Source organism: Anoplolepis gracilipes, chromosome 13 (assembly GCF_047496725.1).
Source record: "Anoplolepis gracilipes chromosome 13, ASM4749672v1, whole genome shotgun sequence".
NCBI lineage: Eukaryota > Metazoa > Arthropoda > Insecta > Hymenoptera > Formicidae > Anoplolepis > Anoplolepis gracilipes.
Genome location: NC_132982.1, coordinates 8,654,761 through 8,676,983, shown reverse-complemented (window position 1 = coordinate 8,676,983; position 22,223 = coordinate 8,654,761). Strand labels below are relative to the sequence as shown.

General features: G+C 26.6%; 2 protein-coding genes across 3 annotated transcripts; both read left to right on the top strand.

Annotated features, from left to right (window-relative positions):
* The first annotated feature begins 873 nt into the window (after positions 1-873).
* LOC140672832 (cytochrome P450 6k1-like) lies at positions 874-8,898 on the top strand. The gene is made up of 6 exons (XM_072905274.1): positions 874-951; positions 5,173-5,729; positions 6,295-6,663; positions 6,838-7,022; positions 7,822-8,110; positions 8,531-8,898. The coding sequence occupies exons 2-6, from the start codon at positions 5,210-5,212 to the stop codon at positions 8,710-8,712; spliced, it is 1,545 nt and encodes a 514-aa protein (XP_072761375.1). The 5' UTR covers positions 874-951; positions 5,173-5,209; the 3' UTR covers positions 8,713-8,898.
* On the top strand, positions 4,482-19,459 carry LOC140672833 (cytochrome P450 6k1-like). 2 transcript variants are annotated; one of them, XM_072905275.1, is made up of 6 exons: positions 4,482-4,554; positions 15,847-16,403; positions 16,969-17,337; positions 17,512-17,696; positions 18,496-18,784; positions 19,201-19,459. In XM_072905275.1, the coding sequence occupies exons 2-6, from the start codon at positions 15,884-15,886 to the stop codon at positions 19,380-19,382; spliced, it is 1,545 nt and encodes a 514-aa protein (XP_072761376.1). In that variant the 5' UTR covers positions 4,482-4,554; positions 15,847-15,883; the 3' UTR covers positions 19,383-19,459. The 2 variants fall into 2 exon arrangements, with proteins under 2 accessions (XP_072761376.1, XP_072761377.1); XM_072905276.1 differs by lacking the exon at positions 4,482-4,554 and adding an exon at positions 13,827-13,885.
* Positions 19,460-22,223: the final 2,764 nt, after the last annotated feature.

The following is a 22,223-nucleotide window of genomic DNA, read 5'->3' as shown; positions in this document are numbered from 1 at the left end:
AAAAATTAAGTTTTTTATGAAACTGATTAATGTGCACAGAGCAAGACTGATAGCGAAAAGTCTCAGATTAAATTTCCAATTCAGCAACTTTGCCGCGATATTTTTTATGTTTATAGAGGAAGCGGAGGGCCGAAGAGAGATCTATCAATGCACAATAATCAGTTTTGCAGAAAATTTTCTATGAAACTAACGCAACATTATTCGTATCTAGCTCTGATAGCCCACAAAAATTTAAAGTCATGTATTTCACATACAGTGCCTAACTAATTTCTTAGTTTGTATGTATAATAGGTATACGTATGTATAATATAATATATTTGCAGATATAATTACGTACAATAACAAAATTATCCATAATTATCGATAATCGAAAGTTTGTAATAAAATTTATAATTTTTATTCCTTTTGCTGCAATTTTTGTTTACTATATTGGATAATTGCGTTTTGATAAAAATTTATTCCAAATTCACAATTATGTATAATAATATTATTCTTTAAAGAAGTATACTCAAAAAAAAGAAAAAATTAAATACGAACATTTTACATACATGTGCAATCCTTGTAATCTTCTTATTATAATTGTAATTTAAAATAAATCATTATTGAGAAATTACATTTTGTTCGATATTTTATAAAAATTTGTGTTTTCAATTTCAATTTATCTTCAAGCGTATTTAATCACAAATAGATTTTTAATTAAATGTAATGAGCATGTTATAAGGAAAAAAAAGTAGATGTCATTGAGACATGAAGGATTAATCTAACACAGCAATATTTTTCATATTATTACATGGATAGAATATTTTTAAAATATGTAAAAAAATATAAGAATGTATAAAAGCATTCATTGCATTCAGCAAATCACTAGTTTAGTAAGAGAGTTTGTTCTATCGATACCTTTTATCCGCGTTGTGAATTAATAAAAATTAATAAAAATATATTTGTTATAATGTGAGTACTATCTATCTCTCTTATAAAAATGCAGAATTTTTTTACACGCATATATTTTACACAAATGTTTTACACAAATGCTACTTATATTTTACAAACACATGAAATCCATTATAATTACATATTATCGATTAAAAAATAATAATCAATATATTTTGATTATAAATAATAATTTTACATTATTTTTTAAGATTATTGTTTTATAATTTTACAAGTCAACGGTAACATTTATGATGAGCAATGAAATAAATCAATTATTAGTCTGTATCACGAAATTAAACTTTCGTGTATTTGAAAAAAATTCAAATAAAAAATAGAATCTCAGTATATTCTTTAGTATATATTAGAGGCGTTTAACAGTTACTAGTGTGTGATCGACTTTCGTGATCGACATGCTCCGACTTGATTACTGTATCTTTTTTCTTTTCTTTTAAATTTTTTTTAAAATACGCACAACTCGTTTCAGTGAAAATAAATAAAGACTTACATTTCATAATATAATTAATTTTTTTAAACCTTATAAAAACAATAAATATACTTTTATACTCTTTTCAATTTATTTGTTTAAGCCTTAGAAATATAGTTTTATATTCTTCTCCATTTCTTTTTTAACATTTATACAAAGATACTTTTTTTCCAATTAGTTTTCTACAATTTACATATTTTTAATATTTTTATAATTATATCTACTAAAAATCACGCTGCGATCAATCAGTCGATCGCGATCAGCGCTTTAGTCTATCTTTTAACTTTTAACGCTTATGTACAATTAGGTATTATTGCGCAGCTACACGATACAAAAAATCTATAATGTTATATAAGGACATCATTAAAAGTTACAAAATAGATTGCCTGATGTACGTATGTAGTATAGACATATAGAGCCAAGTGCCAGAGTGCAAATAAAAACAACGTTTTGAACGAAATTTTTATTTGTTGCATTCGTTCATTTTTGAATTTGTGCAACTATATTTGTTATTCAGTTTTGCTAACGAAAAGGTTTGATAGTCTCATTATCATCTCTATCTGCATTTGTTTTGATATCGCGTTCAAGTGTTTAGAATATTATGTGATAAGAACGGTACATTTATTGATCTTTTAGTTATTATCAATCGGATGATTATCATTTAATCTTAGGTAAGAATAAGAGTCGTAGCAATAATAGTGTCTCATTATTGATCGTTTTCTGTATATGTTTCGACATTGTATTTAGGTGTTCAGAATATTGGCATTATATGGCAAAAACGGTCTATTTGTCAAACAACTTTTCATTATCACCAATCAGATGATTATCATTTAATCTTACGTGGAGCCGTCGGGACGTAACACTATATTATATAAAAATTTTTTGATAAACAAATTAAAAGACTGTATAAAATATTGAAAAAGTATATTAAAAACGTTACGTATATATCTTTCTAAAAAAAAGCACATTGTTAAAAGGAAAAAGTTAAAATTAATAATATAAGCAAGTCTAAGGAGTACTTATTATTCTGTCACGTCAATAATATACTATGATAAATGCTGGCATCATTCTAAACTTCTAAAAAAGTTCTACGTTATCTCACAACCAGACAGAATCTTTATAATCAAGCAAAAGGATTATTTTACATCGGTTGCGACATTGTAGGTAATCTTTTTTGTTGATTTGATCAAAATTTGTCAACAACGTGGTAAAGGATTTTAATCATTTTAATCACTTTTTTGATTGATATGGTTTGTTAGATTTGAATCATCGTCTTATTCTGTCGGTTCTTCTTTAAAAGTGATAGCCTTCACAATTTTGCAAATAACTTATAAATCATGTCTGATACATGCTATAATGATATATGGCGTCATGTATCTCGTTTTGCATATTTATGTTTTGTGAAGATATTAATATTAATTTCCGAATCTAACATTCTACAATTTTCGGTTTTGGTTGTATATATGTACAACACATGATATATTTTTTATTAATTTAAAATATATTAGAAGCTATAAAAAAGTGACCTCTGATCTGTGTAAGTTGTTACACAAAATTATTTTTTAAAGAATTGTATAAAATATTTAAAAAATATTAAAAGTTATATATATTTATAAAAAATACATTATTCTAACAATAAGATAAAAATTTAATGTCGACAAAATAAATGAGAAGTTAATAAGTGTGTTATCTGTTTGCTTGACAAACACTTTTTTTCGTAATTTCTCTTAATACAAAATAAAATAGTTAATATCTAAATTTATTCAATACGTCTATAATCATAAATTTGCAATTTAACGATAAGTACCAAAGTAAAGGAAGAATATATCAGATATCTTTGAGATAGGATTATATAATAATCTACAATAAACTGCAGCTATAATATTTTATAGGTCACTGAATTTATTATCACATTATCACAAATATAGGTATAAAATGTTATTGCATTACAACAAGGTAGTAATATAGTAAAAGAATTTGCTCTATTAATAAGTGCTATCGTGTTGAGTCATTCAATATATGTACTGGTATTTTGATTTTCTAGTGACTACTATACTCTATTTCTAACATAAATGTAGAATTCTTTTTTATACGCTTATGTTATGTCATGTTGCTTATGTTATGCAATGTTGCTGCCATTATTTTACATCTAGTCGCGTGAATAATTAATTGTAATTGTATCGATTAAAGAATGACAACGATATTTATATATGACAATTACAAAATTCAATATTGTATTATAATTTTACAAGTCAACGACAACATTTATATTGAACAGCAAAACAAATCAGTTAGTTTATGTCAAATTAAATTTTTATGTATTTAAATTCACACAGATAAAAAATAAAATCTCAATATATTTTCTAATATGTAAAAATGTGACAGTATTGTCAAATATATTAATTCCTACAAAAATATTATTCACTATTCTGTCATAATTAATTAAACTAGTTTTAAAACTATTTTTAACGCAAAGTTTAAAAATACTTGATAAGTATAAGGATATTTATATTATAATAGATTATTTTCGAAGAACGGTATAAAATATTTAAAAGATATTAAAAAGTTACATATACTTTCAAAAAATTCATTATTCTAAGAGAAAAATTTAATGTCGACAAATAAATGAGAAGTTAATGAGAAATTAATAAGAAATAATGAAAAGTAAGAACAATTTATTATTATCTATTATTAAAAGTTTGAGTAAAAATTTATTATTATCTACTATTACTTTGTTTTGATAGTAACTAAAAATCGAACTTCTTTATCTGTATGTGGAAAAATCCTAGAATACTTACAAACACATACATTAAGTTTTTTATATCAGATTGAAGAAGTACATAAGAAAATAATCATTTGCAAATAATAAAATAATTGAAAAGAAGTATTGGAAAGAATGCCGGATTATCTATTAAGCGAACGACAGAGCAACATAAACAGTGTTATTAACAGTTGAGTGCATGATGTGCAATTTTGAAGTGATAATGGTCTATTGAAGTAGTCACGAAAAAATAAAAGATGATTGAGACATTGAGGTATATAAATACTTCAACGTGTGTTATACTTAAGTTTATTTTCACTGTGACTAGTGTAAGTAACAGTTCGCACGATAACTTCAATTTTTAAATATTCCTTTGGTGAGAGAGTTGTTAAAATCAAATTGAATGGCGTTTTACTTTCATGCTATATAGGAAAGATACTAAAACCGACATATATTTTATTATTAGACTTTAACTAAAAATTTCTAAATAAAAAAAAAAATAATATAAAAGCTCGCTTTGATGTTGTTAAAATCTGAAAATTTATTCACGCCATAATTTCCTGTGCTTGACTCTTCTGTTTTAATTTGTATGTAGAACCTTATAAAATTATAATTTCTCTTTCGTTCAGAAAACAAATTTTCGAAAAATCTTGATATAACAGATTTAATATATAAAATATTACGTCAAATGCGAGATGTGTTTATGCTGAGTTGTACATTAACAAAGGAGTAATTTTTCTTGATAAGAGGATACATATCTTCCTGATACAGAAATGTTGGTTTACAAGACATATATTTGTCAGTTTTAATGCTTCTTCAATCAAACATGTTGAATATTAATTGTATTTACATGTAATTCAAGCGTCTACTAAATTAATATTATAAAAGAAGTAGTGGCATGTAATAATATCAATGATATTATCATTAATATATTATTATTAAAAATTTGTTAACACACTGCAAGTCGATGAATTTAACATTTTTTATTTTATAGATAAAGAAAATATTTTTTAATAAACACAAGCTGCAAAATGGCACTGATTACAACTTACTGGGGTCTGGATGGCATAATAGTTCTAACGACTCTCATCATAACTATCTATTTTTATATGACTCGAAAATTCAACTATTGGAAGAAGCGGAACGTTTTCGAAATACCACCGACGCCATTCTTGGGCAATTTTTCGGATTGCTTGTTGTTAAAGAAATCTGCAGGATATTTGCTCAAAGATATTTACGATAAAGCGAAAGGATTACCTTACATTGGCTTCTACGTTTTAGACAAGCCCTTTTTGTTGATTCGCGATCGGGAAATCATCAAAAATATCTTAGTAAAGGACTTTAATTACTTTGTTGATCGATATGGCTCGCCCGATCCGAATGATCGTTTGGGTTACGCCAATTTATTCTTCATAAAAAATCCAGCCTGGAAAATGTTACGGACAAAGTTGACGCCAGTCTTCACGTCCGGCAAGCTAAAGCAAATGTTCGAGTTGATGTTGGAATGTACTAAGAATCTAGACACATATTTAGAATCTTTGAAGGCGGAGGGTATGTATTCAGAAAAATTTATCAAATGTTATGTATATATGTATAATGTTAAGACATAAAGAATTTTACGACAAAAATTGCGATAAATAAATCGATTTCTCTGTTCATTTCAAGTATAAAAATAAAATTTTATATAATTATAAAATATAAAATATATGTTTTATTTAAGATATTCATATTTTTCTTGATTATTTTATAAGACAAGATATTTTTAGATTTAAAGTAATTTATAAATTATTTTAATACTTATGAAAAAAATGATACGATAATCAAGAAAAGATACAGTGATATAATATAAAATATCTTATACAAAATATTTAAATATTTTTTTTATTATCTTATGAATTACCTTATAATATTTTCATATATATATATAAAATTATTATTATTAATATTATAATTATTAATTATAAAATTAAAATCTTATATAACTATAATTATTTTATTATACAATTATAATAGAAAATAACACATATTTTTTTCTTTTTGTTTTAAATAAGTATATATTTTGCCTATAAGTAATAATATATATGAATGTAAATTTGGAAATGCATTGCCGCGACAGGTACAAGAAAAGAGATAGACGTAAAAGACTTATTCGCCAAATTTAGCACGGATATAATAGGCTGCACCGCGTACGGACTCAATGTAAACTCGTTAATCAATCCGAACGCTGAATTCCGAAAGTATGGTAAAATGATCTTCGATTTTGGCTATATACGCGGTTTCGAGATGCTGTCGATGTTTTTCTTCCCAAATATAGTTCGTTTGGCTGGTTTTAAGGCGTTCGCCAAAGAATCCAGCATTTTCTTACGCAAAGCCTTCTGGGAGACAATGACTGAACGCATGCAATCTGGCATAAAACGAAACGATCTCATAGATGTTCTTATCGAACTAAAGAAGACTCACAGTCATCATAAGTTCGAGGGATTCAGTAAGCGAAATATGTAATATTATATATGAAATAATGATGACTCTTTACGAGAAGATAGCGCGCGCAATATATTTTTAATTATATTAATAAGAAGAAAATATTAATTTAATTAAAAAAGAGGGAAAAGGAGAGTTACCAGTAGGTTAACAATTTAAAGAATGAATTAAATTTTAGAATTTGATGGTGACGATTTAGTAGCACAAGCAGCCGTTTTTTTCACCGGCGGTTATGAAACCTCTGCGACGACAATAGCTTTCACTTTGTACGAAATGGCAGTACAACCAGAAATTCAGGATAAACTTAGGAAGGAGATTCTTGATGCGCTGAATAAAAACGATAACAAGATCACATATGATATGGTATGTATAGACGATACATATATTATTGCCTGCTATCAAAGAATTATTATATCAAGCGAGATAATATCAATATACATAATCATCCAGTTAGGGTAAATTCAGGTAAGATGGCCATAGGTTTTTACAATGCAAAAAACATACTTTTTTTTTTGTTATTTTTTAATAATGTTTGACATATTATCTTCACTGAAGCTTAAATTACGTAATATTATTGAAATTACAAGGAAAATATTTAATAGAAATTTTATATTATCAAAATAGTACAACATAAGCATTGGATATCTTACTCAAATTTTAAGGAAAAGATGACCATAGTGACGGAAAGATGATCATAATATTTATAAAAAAATAGTAAAAAGGAAAATAAAAATTATAGGTCATATAACAATTTACATATCTTTATAATATATCTAACATCGATTACGATATCGTAACCGTAATTTATTCGACATTATAACAGTTTTTAATGGACAAATGAAAAACTTTGCAGGTAGTCAAAAGTAAAAATATGATATAAGATTCACAATATAGTTATTTCGAACAATGTATGCACATAAACTACTGTAAATATCGATTTTTTTTGATAATGACTAAAAAAGCGCACTATATAGCGATTATTAAAAAAATTACAGCCTATGACCGTCATACCCTAGTTTACTCTTTTCCTTCCACCTTCATAATTGAATACATTAAGCTTACGTATTTAAAGATCTCAGTTTACTCGATTTTTGTACGATATACGTGTATATATGATATGTATTGATATATATATGTGAGAAAATATTATTTGTTGTATTAGGTATTGACACTACCATATCTGGACATGGTTGTGTCTGAAACATTGAGAATGTATCCGACGTTAACGTTCTTGGATCGCGTGACAACGGAGACCTACAAAATACCGAATTCTGATCTAGTTCTCGAAAAGGGTACGCCGATTTATATATCGATGCTTGGCACGCACTTTGATCCAGAATATTTTCCCAATCCGCATAAGTATGATCCGGAACGATTCAACGAAGAGAACAAACGTAATAGACCGTCATGCGTATACTTCCCATTCGGGGAAGGCCCGCACCAATGCATAGGTAAGGGGATTTTGTTATAAAATATAATCAATTAATTTTATTATTGACATCTTCCTCCTAGATACATATTAAGTACAGCTTTGTATTTCATAATTCCTTAAAAAAGAAAAATAAAAAATAATATGATAAATTAAAAGAATATAGTAAATATAATAAATTATATTTTTTATATAAATTATAAATATTATTAATATTATTTATTTCATGATCAGCTTTTCACTCTTTATTTGAAAGTCTATTACAAAGTATTCTGAGAAATAAGCAAATTTTTAAAATAATTATATATATAAAATTTTTTTAAATATTACATATATATATATAAAACGTTTATAATCTTAATTATAAAACATTGCAAAAAACTATATTATTACACAAAAAAAATGTTCTTAAGAATTTTTGTTATTGTTATGCATCCCATAGGTATTCGTTTAGGATTATTGCAAACGAAACTTGGAATTATTAATGTTTTGAGCAAATACGAAGTGACGCCGAGCGAAAGGACTTTGATACCAATGGTGATTAATCCAAAAGCTACTACAACATCACCATTAAATGGCTGTCTGTGCCTCAACATCCAAAGAATTAATACCAACGCTAGTTAATATTTTATAGAAAAACCTTATTGTACTTCGAAAGTACAAGACGTAGACAATTCGTTTGCATAATTTTCTTTATAATAAGAAAACGTTGTTCGATGAATATGTTAAGCATAAGACTCGTCATATAAGAATGTATTAAAATATGTATATATATTAATATATTTAAAAATATAAAAAAAAAAAAGAAAAGATATGTATGCTATTTAATACTAATTGTAAGATTTCTTTATCATCATCGACTCTTTGTTTATTAAAATATATACATTTACATATTTTAATAATCAAAAATATAAAAAGTATCTTTATGATAAATAATAAAATACACAATTATATTTAATAAATCAGTTTTTATAAGAATAATAATATAGAATAGAGTAATAAAATAAAAAATATAGCTATTCTTTTCTTTCTCCCTTTTTCTTTCTCTGATAGATTAACGCACATGTAATATATGTACAGGGTATAATTAAATAGTTACAACAAGAGAGAAAATAATTATTTAATATAATAGTGTAAATTTCTATAATAGCATAAAGTTATATTCACAATCAGTAAATGTATTTATACGCAATAAATTTCTACATATTTTTCACTATTGATTTACATTTAGTTATGTCTAATAAATATATACTTGTTTCCGTAAAAAAGATTTTTAATTTTCACAAATAATCGTTAACATCATTGACATATTTTTTGTTACAATGTATTTTTATTAAAATGAAAGTAGCAAAGAAATAAAATCGTTGTACAGTTTATACACAGCATGTCATAAGATTATTTTGATTAAAATACTGTACGCATTATATTTGGTAATCGTGTCTCACGCACATACATACTTTAAAGCGTGTTAAACGTATTGATATATCAAATATCGAATTATTTTACTCAAAGGATTATTTATAATACACCTTATTTTGTTTATTAATTATATGATTTGTCAATTACTACCTAACTCGTTTATCATGACACATTTTTTTGCTCTCTATTGCCGTTTATAATTTATTGTTCTTAGTTTATATTTAAGAGAGCACTGATTTTATTTATTTATTTAATTTATAAAATTATTCCATATTTATATATCTGCCTATTATTGTATGCATCGAATATAAAATTTGATGAGTACACTAAATTCTTGAATATTAATTGTTTTAAATCGCTGCTATAATTTGAATTTTATTTTGCATGTTACATGCGGAACGTAGCTTTAATGTCGACAACTCCGCTGTTGCACATCAGTGTTGGTGAGTGAAAAAGTTTTTATTTAAAAGCAACAGATTTATGTAGAGATTTTGGTAGAGAGATATGTAGATTGTAGATACTCCGTTGCTTTAACTCTCAGACGACAGGATAGTTACGTTGGATTCTACATGATGGATTCTCGGGTCAATTTTAAATTGTAGAAAGATCTCTTTTTGTATTTGTTTGTTTTTATATTGTAAGATAAAAATTTGGATTAAATTTTTAATTCATTATTTTGAATCTTTTGTTAAATAATATAAATACTATTAAATACTATTTGTATATAAAAATTGAAGGAAAAAGAAAAAGATTTTTAAAATAGAAATATATGATATTTATTCCAATTTTATGCAAAGAATACGTGAAATATTTATTTCAAATATATATATATATATATATATATATATATATATATATATATATATATATATATATATATATATATCATATAGTTTTTAATTAATTTGTATGTCATTTTTACATCAGACAATAACAAAAATAAATGTAAAGTTTTGTTTTAATTACTTTCTAGTAATTATTAGAATTTCTAGTTTGTCAATAAGTAACATTTTGAATTAATTTTGTAAAGTATGTCTATAATATAATTAATCCTCTGTGTAACATAGAAATAATTACATAATATATATTTTGTAATACAATTTATATAATAATAAAATATACTCTTTTAAAAATATTTTGAGTAATATTTTTAGTGATATTTAACAATTTACTTACATACAGCGTATATATTAATTTCTATATATATTTATAAATCTATATCAAAATTATTAACTCCTGATTAATTCGAGCGTGAATATTCTTTTACGAAAGTCACAAAACGGAAATATTAACAGAAATACAGAAAAAATATATTAGTATCGCTTTATAACAGAAATTCTCGCGTTTCTGCGTTTATAGAAAAATAAAGTCTCCAAAAAAAAATAGAAAGCTGCTATCGGTCATCATTAATTCGATCTGGTCATAGATCACATATTTCAACCTGTTATGGCCAAAATATCTCTACAGATATTATTTTATTGTATTTCTTTGTCTTTTTTGTATCTTTTTTATTTTATTTATATTATTGTTTTGTGCCGATTATTAAAACTATCATTATTTTGATGAGACAGGGATCATTCAACTTGAAACAATCGCAAATAATTCTTAATCGAGATAATAATGAATTTTTTATATATTTCTCTGTATTTCTTTTAAAGTAAGATTGCCATTTTTTCAGAACATATATAATTCTTTCATTGCTTGAATAGTATAAACAAAATTGAAATAAAAACCATTATTGTTATAGCCCCAGAAAAGGCTATATACTATATAAATATATATGATAATAAAACGGTAAGAAATGGTGCAGAAATGCACCACTAAATTCAGCAACTATATTTATTGCTAAGGGATCCCCTCTGAATAACCGTTTGATTCGGAGGTGATAAAACGACCCGCTGCAAGTAAACAAGAAGGCAGTCGTTATTCAGATTCTCACTAAATCAACTCGGGGGCAGTCATCAATCAGATTTTAACATAATCATAACTGCACGGGCGGAAATAATTAATCCGGATAGACGCGTTCGAGTTACCGAATACTACTAATACAATAAATAGCGAGACATCGCTATTTTACTACTGACGAAAACGAGCGTGAGAGAATAAATCTTCGCCGGGAGATACGACGAAATAACTTACTACTATTTATCATAAATCTAGTTTAATACAAATAAAGGCGAATATACATTTTTTATACAAAAAAGAAAGCAGTAAATAATTAATAAAATATTAAGAAAATTCCGAGACAATGGACGTCCGTCTTTCACGATCTCCTCAACCCCAGCACTCAAATTCTCGAATCCTGTGCCCTTTCCCGGAGGCACAACATTATAAACAAACATTAATATAAAGCTTTCTTTTATTGACAAAATTTAATATATTAAAAATGTTATGCCACATTCATAGAAATATATAAAAATCTGAATTTAGATTATATAATTATTTTTTAAAACATTAGTCATGTTCGAGAACTTTAAAAGTAAGAAGACTAATATTTTGCATTTTTTATTTAATTATATTCAAAGAATCAGATTATACAAATCGGCTTTACTTTGTTGATTTTATAAGAGAATAGTCTTTTTTTATTTTATTATATTTTTATTTTATACTTTTATACTCCGATTTTTATTTTATACTTTTATACTATTTAAAAAAAACTCTCACTTTTATTTTCTTAACAAAATTTTAAATGCCAATATATAAAAATTATAAGCTTAAAATAAATATTATAGAAGAGTATAAAATATACATATATTATAGAGAACATAACATAATAATATTATATACATGATTTTCTTACTTTTCTAATGTTTATTTTTTTTTGTGTAGTGTGTTAAATAAATGGCTTTTGTCACTCTATCGTTGCTACTTGTCACAATTGTGATGTTGCACTTTTAACTGTGAGCACAAATATCATTTGCTACAATATATTTAAGTTCTCTGTTATTACATATTATACGATAAATTTAAAATGAATTACTATCGAATAAATAAGAAAACAAGCAATATATGTATATATATTTTGATAATAAAAATGGAAAATAATTTAAATTACTGATTGCACAAATCGTTGTTCTGTATATTGTCCAATGCTTTTCCAGACTCTCTTATTCATCCTTTGTTGTTTCTTTGTGGTATTCATATTCACTCTCAAAAACATATAGTTAGTCGCACATGTAACGTTGGCGAAACACACTTTGCACAGCACTTTCGATCGCGAAATATCATAAAATATATATTTTATTATATTGTAAGAAAACAACAATACGATTTTCTTCGACATTTAAACGAGGCAACATTCATAAGTAACGACGACAAAATCATACGTTACTCGTTAAAATAATTCTATCTCTCATTGTTGATATAAGTACATATAATATACGGCTTCAAATGTTTGCGAGCTATCAGAACCAGAGGCGGATAATGTTGCATCAATTTAATTAAAAATTAAGTTTTTTATGAAACTGATTATTGTGCACAAAGCAGGACTGATAGCGAAAAGTCTCAGATTAAATTTCCAATTCACTTTGTCGCGATATTTTTTGCCTATGTTTATAGAGGAAGCGGAGGGTCGAAGAGAGATCTATCAATGCACAATAATCAGTTTTGTAGAAAATTTTCTATGAAACTAACGCAACATTATTCGTGTCTAGCTCTGATAGCCCACAAAAATTTAAAGTCATGTATTTCACATACAAAGCCTTACTAATTTCTTAGTTTGTATGTATAATAGGTATACGTATGTATAATATAATATATTTGCAGATATAATTACGTACAATAACAAAATTATCCATAATTATCGATAATCGAAAGTTTGTAATAAAATTTATAATTTTTATTCCTTTTGCTGCAATTTTTGTTTACTATATTGGATAATTGCGTTTCGATAAAGATTTATTCCAAATTCACAATTATGTATAATAATATTATTCTAAAGAAGTATTCTCAAAAAAAAAAAAAAAAAAAGTAAAAATTAAATACGAACATTTTACATACATGTAATTTAAAATAAATCATTATTGAGAAATTACATTTTGTTCGATATTTTATAAAAATTTGTGTTTTCAATTTCGATTTATTCTCAAGCGTATTTAATCACAAATAGATTTTTAATTATATATAATGATACTAGCATGTTATAAGTAAAGAAAAAGTAGATATCTTTGAGACATGAAGGATTATTTTGACACAGCAATATTTTTTATATTATTACATAGATAGAATATTTTTAAAATATGTAAAAAAAATATAAGGATTTATAAAAGCATTCATTGCATTCAGCAAATCATTAGTTTAGTAAGAGAGTTTGTTCTATCGATACGTTTTATCCGCGTTGTGAATTAATAAAAATTAATAAAAACATATTTGTTATAGTGTGAGTACTATCTATCTTTCTTATAAAAGTGCAGAATTTTTTTTACACGCATATATTTTACACAATTGTTTAACACAAATGCTACTTATATTTTACAAACACATGAAGTCCATTATAATTACATATTATCGATTAAAAAATAATAATCAAAATATTTTGATTATAAATAATAATTTTGTTCAAGATTAAAAAGAAAAAAAAACCATCTAGGCTTGTTAGACGCGAGCCGTCGCGCGTAATCGATCAACACACGATCCGGTAAAGAGATCGATAGCATCTGTCGGCCCCCTCGCGCGAGTTACTCCATGTAAAATTTCGGCTATCGCCTACGCAGCGCGATGATTCATCCGGGCGTGTGGAATTTTTGTAATAGGCTCGTGGGTTGAATTCCGCGATCTGATAGATGCGTATCGACGATTCGTTCATCGAGTGCTTTCGGAAAAGAAGCCAGTCGGCAGATCAAAAAGAAGGACAGTCATTCATTGCGTGCACCAGACAGAAGGGACACAAGTGCTCCGACATTAAGTATAGTACGACTGTTGAGCAATTAGTATCTCCGGTTTTTACTGTATTTAGTACCATCAAGCTAAATTGTGAATATTTGAATATTTGGTACCATCAAGATAAATTGTGAATATTTGAACAAAAGAGAGAAAGAGCTGTTCACAAAGTCTTTCATCAACTCACTCATCCGCTATCATCCGCTATCACCCGCTATCTCTCATTAATTTCGGATCGTTCGAGAGCAGTCACGAGGACAGTGATATTTCTAACAAATTTTACATTATTTTTTAAGATTATTGTTTTATAATTATACAAGTCAATGGTAACATTTATGATGAGCAGTGAAATAAATCAATTATTAGTCTATATCACGAAATTAAACGTGAAACGAAATATTCGTGTATTTGAAAAAAATTCAAATAAAAAATAGAATCTCAGTATATTCTTTAGTATATATTAGAGGTGTTCAACAGTTACTAGTGTGTGATCGACTTTCGTGATCGACATGCTGCGACTTGATTACTGTATCTTTTTTCTTTTCTTTTAAATTTTTTTTAAAATACGCACAACTCGTTTCAGTGAAAATAAATAAAGACTTACATTTCATAATATAATTAATTTTTTAAAATTATAATTATATCTTATAAAAACAATAAATATACTTTTATACTCTTTTCAATTTATTTGTTTAAGCCTTAGAAATATAGTTTTATATTCTTCTCCATTTCTTTTTTAACATTTATACAAAGATACTTTTTTCCATTTAGTTTTCTACAATTTACATATTTTTAATATTTTTATAATTATATCTACTAAAAATCACGCTGCGATCAATCAGTCGATCGCGATCGACCGATTGAGCAGGGCTTTAGTCTGTCTTTTAACTTTTAATGTTTATATACCATTAGGTCTCATTGAGCTACACGATACAAAAAACCTATAATGTTACATAAGGACGTCATTAAAAGTTACAAAATAGATTGCCTGATATATGTATGTATATTAAAAAATGTAATTCTTGTAAACAATATATTAATTGCTAGAAAAATATTATTGCTGGAATACATGAAAGGCATATAGAGCCAAGTGCCAGATAAAGAAGTGCAAATAAAAACAACGTTTTGAACAAAATTCTTATTTGTTGCATTCGATAATTTTTTGAGTTTGTGCAACTATGTTTGTTATTCGGTTTTGCTAACGGAAAAGTTTGATAATCTCATTATCATCTCTTTCTGCATTCGTTTCGACCTCGCGTTCAAGTGTTTAAAATATTATGTGACAAGAACGGTACATTTATCGAACGACTTTTCATTATCACCAATCAAATGATTATCATTTAATCTTACGTGGAGCCGTAATATTATATTGTAAGCCGTATATAATATTGTGTTACGTCGATACGTAACACAATATTATATAAAAATTTTTTGATGAATTTAACATTTTTTATTTTATAGATAAAGAGAATATTTTTTAATAAACACAAGCTGCAAAATGGCACTGATTACGGCTTACTGGAGTCTGGATGGCATATTAGTTCTAATGACTCTCATTATAACTACCTATTTTTATATGACTCGAAAATTCAACTATTGGAAGAAGCGGAACGTTTTCGAAATACCACCGACGCCATTCTTGGGCAATTTTTCGGATTGCTTGTTGTTAAAGAAATCTGCAGGATATTTGCTCAAAGATATTTACGATAAAGCGAAAGGATTACCTTACATTGGCTTCTACGTTTTAGACAAGCCCTTTTTGTTGATTCGCGATCGGAAAGTCATCAAAAATATCTTAGTAAAGGACTTTAATTACTTTGTTGATCGATATGGCTCGCCCGATCCGAATGATCGTTTGGGTTACGCCAATTTATTCTTCATAAAAAATCCAGCCTGGAAAATGTTACGGACAAAGTTGACGCCAGTCTTCACGTCCGGCAAGCTAAAGCAAATGTTCGAGTTGATGTTGGAATGTACTAAGAATCTAGACACATATTTAGAATCTTTGAAGGCGGAGGGTATGTATTCAGAAAAATTTATCAAATGTTATGTATATATGTATAATGTTAAGACATAAACAATTTTACGACAAAAATTGCGATAAATAAATCGATTTCTCTGTTCATTTCAAGTATAAAAATGAAAGTTATATAATTATAAAATATAAAATATATGTTTTATTTAAGATATTCATATTTTTCTTGATTATTTTATAAGACAAGATATTTTTAGATTTAAAGTAATTTATAAATTATTTTAATACTTATGAAAAAAATGATACGATAATCAAGAAAAGATACAGTGATATAATATAAAATATCTCATACAAAATATTTAAATATTTTTTTATTATCTTATGAATTACCTTATAATATTTTCATATATATATATAAAATTATTATTTTATTAATATTATAATTATTAATTATAAAATTAAAATCTTATATAACTATAATTATTTTATTATACAATTATAATAGAAAATAACACATATTTTTTTCTTTTTGTTTTAAATAAGTATATATTTTGCCTATAAGTAATAATATATATGAATGTAAATTTGGAAATGCATTGCCGCGACAGGTACAAGAAAAGAGATAGACGTAAAAGACTTATTCGCCAAATTTAGCACGGATATAATAGGCTGCACCGCGTACGGACTCAATGTAAACTCGTTAATCAATCCGAACGCTGAATTCCGAAAGTATGGTAAAATGATCTTCGATTTTGGCTATATACGCGGTTTCGAGGTGCTGTCGATGTTTTTCTTCCCAAATATAGTTCGTTTGGCTGGTTTTAAGACGTTCGCCAAAGAATCCAGCATTTTCTTACGCAAAGCCTTCTGGGAGACAATGACTGAACGCATGCAATCTGGCATAAAACGAAACGATCTTATAGATATTCTTATCGAACTAAAGAAGACTCACAGTCATCATAAGTTCGAGGGATTCAGTAAGCGAAATATGTAATATTATATATGAAATAATGATGACTCTTTACGAGAAGATAGCGCGCGCAATATATTTTTAATTATATTAATAAGAAGAAAATATTAATTTAATTAAAAAAAAGGGAAAAGGAGAGTTACCAGTAGGTTAACAATTTAAAGAATGAATTAAATTTTAGAATTTGATGGTGACGATTTAGTAGCACAAGCAGCCATTTTTTTCACCGGCGGTTATGAAACATCTGCGACGACAATAGCTTTCACTTTGTACGAAATGGCAGTACAACCAGAAATTCAGGATAAACTTAGGAAGGAGATTCTTGATGCGCTGAATAAAAACGATAACAAGATCACATATGATATGGTATGTATATACGATACATATATTATTGCCTGCTATCAAAGAATTATTATATCAAGCGAGATAATATCAATATACATAATCATTCAGTTAGGGTAAATTCAGGTAAGATGGCCATAGGTTTTTACAATGCAAAAAACATACTTTTTTTTTTTTTTTAATAATGTTTGACATATTATCTTCACTGAAGCTTAAATTACGTAATATTATTGAAATTACAAAAAAAATATTTAATAGAAATTTTATATTATCAAAATAGTACAACATAAGCATTGGATATCTTACTCAAATTTTAAGGAAAAGATGACCATAGTGACGGAAAGATGGTCATAATATTTATAAAAAAATAGTGAAAAAGAAAATAAAAATTATAGGTCATATAACAATTTACATATCTTTATAATATATCTAACGTCGATTACGATATCGTAACCGTAATTTATTCGACATTATAACAGTTTTTAATGGACAAATGAAAAACTTTGCAGGTAGTCAAAAGTAAAAATATGATATAAGATTCACAATATAGTTATTTCGAACAATGTATGCACATAAACTACTGTAAATATCGATTATCTTTGATAATGACTAAAAAACCGCACTATATAGCGATTATTAAAAAAATTACAGCCTATGACCGTCATACTCTAGTTTACCGTGTACTCTTTTCCTTCGACCTTCATAATTGAATACATTAAGCTTACGTATTTAAAGATCTCAGTTTACTCGATTTTTGTACGATATACGTGTATATATGATATGTATTGATATATATGTGAGAAAATATTATTTGTTGTATTAGGTATTGACACTACCATATCTGGACATGGTTGTGTCTGAAACATTGAGAATGTATCCGACGTTAACGTTCTTGGATCGCGTGACAACGGAGACCTACAAAATACCGAATTCTGATTTAGTTCTCGAAAAGGGTACGCCGATTTATATATCGATGCTTGGCACGCACTTTGATCCAGAATATTTTCCCAATCCTCATAAGTATGATCCGGAACGATTCAACGAAGAGAACAAACGTAATAGACCGTCATGCGTATACTTCCCATTCGGGGAAGGCCCGCACCAATGCATAGGTAAGGGGATTTTGTTATAAAATATAATCAATTAATTTTATTATTGACATCTTCCTCCTAGATACATATTAAGTACAGCTTTGTATTTCATAATTCCTTAAAAAAGAAAAATAAAAAATAATATGATAAATTAAAAGAATATAGTAAATATAATAAATTATATTTTTTATATAAATTATAAATATTATTAATATTATTTATTTCATGATCAGCTTTTCACTCTTTATTTGAAAGTCTATTACAAAGTATTCTGAAAAATAAGCAAATTTTTAAAATAATTATATAAAATTTTTTTAAATATTACATATATATATATAAAACGTTTATAATCTTAATTATAAAACATTGCAAAAAACTATATTATTACACAAAAAAAATGTTCTTAAGAATTTTTGTTATCGTTATGCATTCCATAGGTATTCGTTTAGGATTATTGCAAACGAAACTTGGAATTATTAATGTTTTGAGCAAATACGAAGTGACGCCGAGCGAAAGGACTTTGATACCAATGGTGATTAATCCAAAAGCTACTACAACATCACCATTAAATGGCTGTCTGTGCCTCAACATCCAAAGAATTAATACCAACGCTAGTTAATATTTTATAGAAAAACCTTATTGTACTTCGAAAGTACAAGACGTAGACAATTCGTTTGCATAATTTTCTTTATAATAAGAAAACGCTGTTCGATGAATATGTTAAGCATAAGACTCGTCATATAAGAATGTATTAAAATATGTATATATATTAATATATTTAAAAATATAAAAAAAAAGAAAAGATATGTATGCTATTTAATACTAATTGTAAGATTTCTTTATCATCATCGACTCTTTGTTTATTAAAATATATACATTTACATATTTTAATAATCAAAAATATAAAAAGTATCTTTATGATAAATAATAAAATATACAATTATATTTAATAAATCAGTTTTTATAAGAATAATAATATAGAATAGAGTAATAAAATAAAAAATATAGCTATTCTTTTCTTTCTCCCTTTTTCTTTCTCTGATAGATTAACACACGTGTAATATATGTACAAGGTATAATTAAATAGTTACAACAAGAGAGAAAATAATTATTTAATATAATAGTGTAAATTTCTATAATAGCATAAAATTATATTCACAATCAGTAAATGTATTTATACGCAATAAATTTCTACATATTTTTCACTATTGATTTACATTTAGTTATGTCTAATAAATATATACTTGTTTCCGTAAAAAAGATTTTTAATTTTCACAAATAATTGTTAACATCATTGACATATTTTTTGTTACAATGTATTTTCATTAAAATGAAAGTAGCAAAGAAATAAAATCGTTGTACAGTTTATACATTATTACACAGCATGTCATAAGATTATTTTGATTAAAATACTTTATGCATTATATTTGGTAATCGTGTCTCACGCACATACATACTTTAAAGCGTGTTAATCGTATTGATATATCAAATATCGATTTATTTTACTTAAAGGATTTTATTGTATATTTTAAAATCACTTGATGTACATATTTTAATGCATCAAGTGTTTTTTGTCCTAAAGTAGGTACAGTATGTATTTGTTATTATTTAGCCGACGAGAAAAAGAGAGAAACAGAGCAGATTTTTCTTTCAATATTTAAAATATTACGCGATTTTATTTTTATGCACTTTGAACAAATTAAAAAAAGTATATCGCGCATGTAAAAAACTCTAAATCCTGACGATCCTGACAATCTAAGAGAAGAAGGAGGCCTAGGAGAGGCATCTTGCATCGGCGAAGCAACCTTAGAGTAAGTATTATTTGCATATTATTATTTATACTGTTGTGCCGCGTTGCGACACGGAGTACGGGATCCGGTCTGAGAGGGAACGGGCCAGTGGCTTGTTGCGTGTATTTTTTCTAGTTGCTTGAAGTACGATAATATATTTTTTCACACAAAATACACGTTTTACTTACGCTTTCTCCCTGGGCTCCGATCTCGCGATTTCTTGGCTCAATCGCAAGTATCTAAACTTTTGAATACTTAGCACTTCTTAATGACGACGAGTAATAATTAGTAGCGACTGCCCGTTGCAGTTACGATTATTCAGAGTTCCGATTGACCACTGTCCCCGAATTGATTTAGTTAGAATCTAAACAACGACTGCCTGTAACGGTTACTAATCGGTAAAATCTGAGGGACGACTGCCCGTCGCTTAATCGTGACGGGTGGTTTTATTACCTCTGAAATGCACGATTATTCGGGGGGGATCCCTCAGCAACCATAACCAAATATGGTCAGGTTGCTGAATTAGCGGAATCGAGTCCTAGTGCAGACGAGGAAGTTCAAAATCGAAATTCCTCGCTTGCACTTTTTGCAATTCAGCGATACATTTCTGGTACGTTTCCGGGAGCGCTTTCCGGTTTCGCGTTCGTGTACGGCTCGCTGCGTTAGCGGCCGCGCGATTATCGCTCCGGTCGCGGTGCATTTCCGGTGATGCACCATTTCTTACCATTTGTATTAACGTTTACATATATATATATATTTATATATAGTATATAGCCTTTTCTGGGGCTATAACAATACATTAATTATTATTAGTCATGTATACTAATTAATTCGGTTTATTTATTTGAATAATTTAAATAAAAAAAACTCAGATAAAAACTTTTACATAAATCTTATAAAAATTTGTATTAAAAAAAAATTCTTTTTTTAATTTATAAAATTATTCCATATTTATATATCTGCCTATTATTGTATGCATCGAATATAAAATTTGATGAGTACACTAAATTCTTGAATATTAATTGTTTTAAATTGCTGCTATAATTTGGATTTTATTTTGCATGTTACAGGCGGAAGGTAGCTTTAATGTCGACAACTCCGCTGTTGCACATCAGTGTCAGTGAGTGAAAAAGTTTTTATTTAAAAGCAACAGATTTTTGTAGAGATTTTGGTAGAGAGATATGTAGATTGTAGATACTCCGTTGCTTTAACTCTCAGACGACAAGATAGTTACGTTGGATTCTACATGATGAATTCTCGGGTCAATTTTAAATCGTAGAAAGATCTCTTTTTGTATTTGTTTGTTTTTATATTGTAAGATAAACATTTAGATTAAATTTTTAATTCATTATTTTGAATATTTTGTTAAAAAATATAAGTACTATTTGTATATAAAAATTAAAGGAAAAAGAAAAAGATTTTTAAAATAGAAATATATGATATTTATTCCAATTTTATACAAAGAATACGTGAAATATTTATTTCAAATATATATATATATATATATATATATATATATATATATATATATATATATATATATATCATATAGTTTTTAATTAATTTGTATGTTATTTTTACATCACACAATAACAAAAATAAATGTAAAGTAATATTCACATTATTAGGTTATTTATTTATTTTTTATTTTAAAATTTGTAATACTAATC

Excerpts from the sequence above, each read along its gene's own strand:
- LOC140672832 (XM_072905274.1), top strand. The coding sequence starts at position 5,210 with ATGGCACTGATTACAACTTACTGGGGTCTGGATGGCATAATAGTTCTA. Across the intron at positions 5,730-6,294 it reads AGAATCTTTGAAGGCGGAGG|GTACAAGAAAAGAGATAGAC; the intron begins GTATGTATTCAG and ends TTGCCGCGACAG. Across the intron at positions 7,023-7,821 it reads ACAAGATCACATATGATATG|GTATTGACACTACCATATCT; the intron begins GTATGTATAGAC and ends TTGTTGTATTAG.
- LOC140672833 (XM_072905275.1), top strand. The coding sequence starts at position 15,884 with ATGGCACTGATTACGGCTTACTGGAGTCTGGATGGCATATTAGTTCTA. Across the intron at positions 17,697-18,495 it reads ACAAGATCACATATGATATG|GTATTGACACTACCATATCT; the intron begins GTATGTATATAC and ends TTGTTGTATTAG. Across the intron at positions 18,785-19,200 it reads AGGCCCGCACCAATGCATAG|GTATTCGTTTAGGATTATTG; the intron begins GTAAGGGGATTT and ends TGCATTCCATAG.